At 39.0% G+C, this 4,602-nt stretch overlaps 1 protein-coding gene across 1 annotated transcript in view; it reads left to right on the forward strand.

Annotated features, from left to right (window-relative positions):
- The first annotated feature begins 72 nt into the window (after window positions 1-72).
- LOC106817607 (rho GTPase-activating protein 26-like) overlaps window positions 73-4,602 on the forward strand; it is a 10,684-nt gene continuing 6,154 nt past the window's right edge. Inside the window, exons 1-3 of the mRNA XM_014822286.1 lie at window positions 73-350; window positions 1,390-1,487; window positions 1,743-1,837. Coding sequence (XP_014677772.1) covers window positions 185-350; window positions 1,390-1,487; window positions 1,743-1,837 — 359 coding nt within the window. The 5' untranslated portion in view covers window positions 73-184. The remainder of the gene's footprint in view (window positions 351-1,389; window positions 1,488-1,742; window positions 1,838-4,602) is intronic.

Genomic DNA, 4,602 nt, shown 5'->3' on the forward strand with positions numbered 1-4,602 from the left:
CGAGAGCGAGAGCGAGAGCGAGAGCGAGAGCGAGAGCGAGAGAGAAGAGAGAGAGAGAGAGAGATAAAATGAGGAGGGAGAAGGAGGGTGGGATGGATAACGAGGAGAAAGGGGCAAGATGTTGCATTGGGGAGTGCAGGGAATGCAGTGGCCAAGGAAGAGGGGATTATGACGGAAAGGTGGGATGATGAGGGAAGCACGGAGAGGAGGAGAAGGGGAGGAGGAAGGAAGCTTCCCTGGCGAGCACAGAGAAGGAAGCCGCTGTTTGCTCTCTTTGCAGAAGTCGGACGCGGGCGGCGTCAACAACAAGATGTACACGCGACAGGGGTACCTCTTTCTCATGGAGAAGAGTAAGTGATCACGCAGCTACTAGGCCATCCTTAAAAAATTCTATGTTTGCTGTCCCTCGACCCATGATTTTTTTAGTGGGTAGGTAGGTAGGTCTTTGTGTGTGTGTGTGTGAGGCATAATAGTTATTTTAAGTCTGTCCTCATGTTTGCCACACATGCTTTGTGTTTCGGTCTTAACTATGAGGAATGTATATGCACCTTCCAGAATACCAGTAGTAGAGTTATATTTATATTTATATAGACAAAAAAAAAGGGAACCCAAAATGTCAAAAAAAAACTGGGTCGCGGCTATTTTCGTGGGTCGGTCGGAGGACAGCAAACATAGAATTTTTGAAGGATGGCCCTAGCACAAAATTAAGCCACCGCGAAATATACAGCGTATATAGTAGTTGAAATATAATAAACATGGGAGGAATTTGCTTCAAAAATAGGAACCAAACAGGGCGAACTTGGGTCAAAGATATAGGAAGAGGGTTAGATGCATCTTGTGGGGGAACATAGCAACCAGGGGCTCGTTGTCAGAAACAAAATTAGTCGTAACATTTGTCTTAACACTAACATTTTCATAACAGTAACATAACAGTAAGTGATCATGCAGCTACTGTTTACCAGGGTGCGAAATTAACGCGAGTCCGGAGTCATTTATTCCCTGATTTACTGTCGGAGAACGTTAGTTACTTACGGAACTAAACTAGAGAAGTTCTGGGAGAAGGGGGGGGGGAAGCCGATTGCAAGGGAGTGTGGAGTAGAGTAGGATGCCCTCATGAGGAGTGAGTCCAGTTAAACCTGAGGGAAGCGAGAAAAGATATTGTTGTTATTGTTATTGTTATTGATAATGTTATTGTTACTGTTATTATTATTTTTGTTGTTATTGTTACTGTTATTATTATTGCTATTGTTATCATTATTGTTATCATTATTGTTATTGTTACTATTGTTGTTATTGTTATAGTTATTATTGTATGTGATTATTAGATGTTAATATTATGAGTGATATTGAGTTGTAGCGCTAACTTTTCCACTGCATTTGCATTTCCAGCGGCATTCGGCACAAAGTTTTCCAAGCACTACTGCATGTACCAGAAAGAGGGCAAGATATTCACCTTAATTCCATACCATCAAGTACAAGGCAAAATCGTACGTATATACACACAACATCACATCTCACATACGTATATCACATCGCAGAATGTAGAAAACACTGCTAATGATTTACCCGACTGTCGCCTCTAATAATGATAAGATTCTACAATCTTTAATTATTTCTATCGCAAATATAATTTTCTCTAAAGGGTACTTTGAAGACATTTCTAATACCTATAAATTGGTCACTGTGGTGCCCACTTGTCGTTTGGTTGTTGGGGTGCTCACTTGTTTGTTTGCGGCGTGCAGACGAACACGGACACGCTAAAGGTTGCGAGCTGCGTGCGGCGGATGTCAGAGTCAATAGACAAACGCTTCTGCTTCGACATTACAGCACAGGATAGGTACGTAGATACAAGATAAACGTAGATATAGGTAAGGATAGGTACGTAGATACAAGATAACATAGATATAGGTATAGGATAGGACGTAGATACACAGATAACTAGATATAGGTAAGGAATAGGTACATAGATAACAAGATAAACCTAGATATAGGTAAGGATAGGTACGTAGGAGTACAAGATAATAACATAGATATAGGGTAAGGATAGGTACTAGATACAAGATAAAACATAGATATAGGAAGGATAGGTACGTAGATACAAGATAAACATAGATTATCAGGTAAGGATAGGTACATAGATACAAGATAAACATAGATATAGGTAAGGATAGGTAGCGTAGATATCAATGATAAGACATAGATATAGGTAAAGGATAGGTACAATAAGATACAAGATAAACATGGATATAGGTAAGGATAGGTACGTAGATAACAAATAAACATAGATATAGGATAAGGATAGGTAGTAGATACAACCGATACAACAAACATCAGATATAGGTAAGGATACGTAGCGTAGATACAAAGATAAACATAGATAGGTAGGATAGTAGCATAGATACAAGATATACATAGATTATGGTAAGGATAGGTAAGCGTAGATACAAGATAAACCATAGATTATAGTAGGATGGTACATAGATACAAGATATACATATGAGTATTAGGTAAGGATAGTAGCATAATACAAGATAAACATAGATATAGGTAAGCGATAGGTACGTATATACAAGATAAATACAGATATAGGTAAGGATAGTACGTAGATACAAGATAAACCATAGATATAGGTAAGATAGGTACAATAGATACAAGAATAACATAGATATAGGTAGGGACAGGATAGGTAGCATAGATACAAAGATATAGCATAGATATAGTAAAGGATAGGTCGTAGATCCCGATAACATAGATATCAGGTAAGGATAGGTACGTAGATACAAGATAAAGCATATATAGGTACGCCATAGGTACGTAGATCACGATAACCATAGGATATAGGTAAGGATAGGTACAGTAGATACTAATAATAAACATAGATATAGTAAGGATAGGTACGTAGATAGCAAGATAAAGCATAGATATATGGTAAAGGATAGGTACGTAGATTACAAGATAAACATAGATATGAGGTAAGGAAGGTACGTAGATACAAGATAAACATAGATAATAGGTAAGGATACAGGTTACGTAGATAACCAGATAAATCATAGATTATAGGTAAGGATAGGACAAGATACAAAATAAACTAGATATAGGTAAGCATAGTACTAGATACAAGATAGAACATAGATATTAGGTAAGGATCCGGTAAACATAGGATACAGAGATAAACATAGATATAGGGTAAGGATACGGTACGTAGATTACCAGAAAACCCTTAGATATACGGTAAGGATTAGGTACGTAGATACAGATAACATAGATATAGGTAAGGATAGGTACATAGAATACAAGACTAAACATAGATATAGGTAAGGCATAGGTACGTAGATACAAGATAAGAATAGATATATGGTAAGGATAGTAGCCGTAGAACAAGATAAACATAGATATAGGTAAGGATAGGACGTAAAGATACAAAGATTAAACATAGATATAGGTAAGGATAGGTACGTTAGATACCAAGATAAACAAGATATACAGGTAAGTGATAGGTAGCATAGATACAAGATAAACATAGATATAGCGGTATGGATATGGGTACTAGATACAAGATAAACATAGATATATGGTAAGGAATAGGTACGTCAGATACAAGATAAACATAGATATATACGGTAAGGAATAGGTACGATATGATACATAGATAAAAACATAGATAAAGGTAAGTGATACGTATCGTAGATCACAAGATAAACCATAGATATTAGGTAAGAATAGGTAGAGCCTGTTATGTTAGTCATAGTTAGTTATGCCTAGTTAAGGTATTATGTTCTCTCGTGTGTAGTAATATATTACTGCGGGCAGGATAGGTACGTAGATACAAGATAACATCAGATAAGGTACGTATATGTAATATAATAAGATAAAACATAGAGTAGTTAAGAAAGGTACATGCTGCTTGCTAGCATAAATTGTAGCACTAAAGTTCCACAAAGCATTATATCTGCTAAACTCGCTGTACAAGCAAGAAAGGAATAGATTCATTATCACCTCTCAAACGCTTGTGCAAGTGTGGTGACTCGACGATTCGTTGACGGCGATCGAAGCGTGGATGCGTGTTTCGACCACGTGCTAGTTACGTTTGCTTTAAGCCTGGCGAACATTGGCCGACATTTCCGCGGAAAAATGTTCGCGCGAAGCAAATGTTTTTGTCTGGCAATGTGCGGGGAACAAGTTGCTGAGGCGCACATTGCGGATACATTTTGCAGGGCGAACAACGCCGTGCGGCCGTCTAGTAGCTGTGGTGTAAAGAGTCCACGTGATCGGCGTGTGGCCAATGCGGCGTGATATGGCATTTACAATGTTTTCCTAGAATTGTCGAGATATCAGCATTTCGATGCTTCAGAAATTGTTCGGACGAAGTTCGGCGACTTTTTTACGCGCAGGCATTGCGAACATTTCATGTAACATTGCTACGATATGTTTTTGAGCAAAAGTGTTCGGCAATGTGCGGCGCGGCTTTAATGGTGTGGCGTTGGTCTGCGGGGGCAGTCAAGGTGTCGTGTACACGCTACAAGCGGCGTTCGGATGAAGGATCGCGTACAGTGGATGCCGGTGATGGAAGGGCAGGGAACCTCTGGGCGCAGGCGCGGGCGA

The sequence above is a fragment of the Priapulus caudatus genome, unplaced genomic scaffold, assembly GCF_000485595.1.
Source record: "Priapulus caudatus unplaced genomic scaffold, Priapulus_caudatus-5.0.1 Scaffold1791, whole genome shotgun sequence".
Classification (NCBI taxonomy): Eukaryota; Metazoa; Priapulida; class Priapulimorpha; order Priapulimorphida; family Priapulidae; genus Priapulus; species Priapulus caudatus.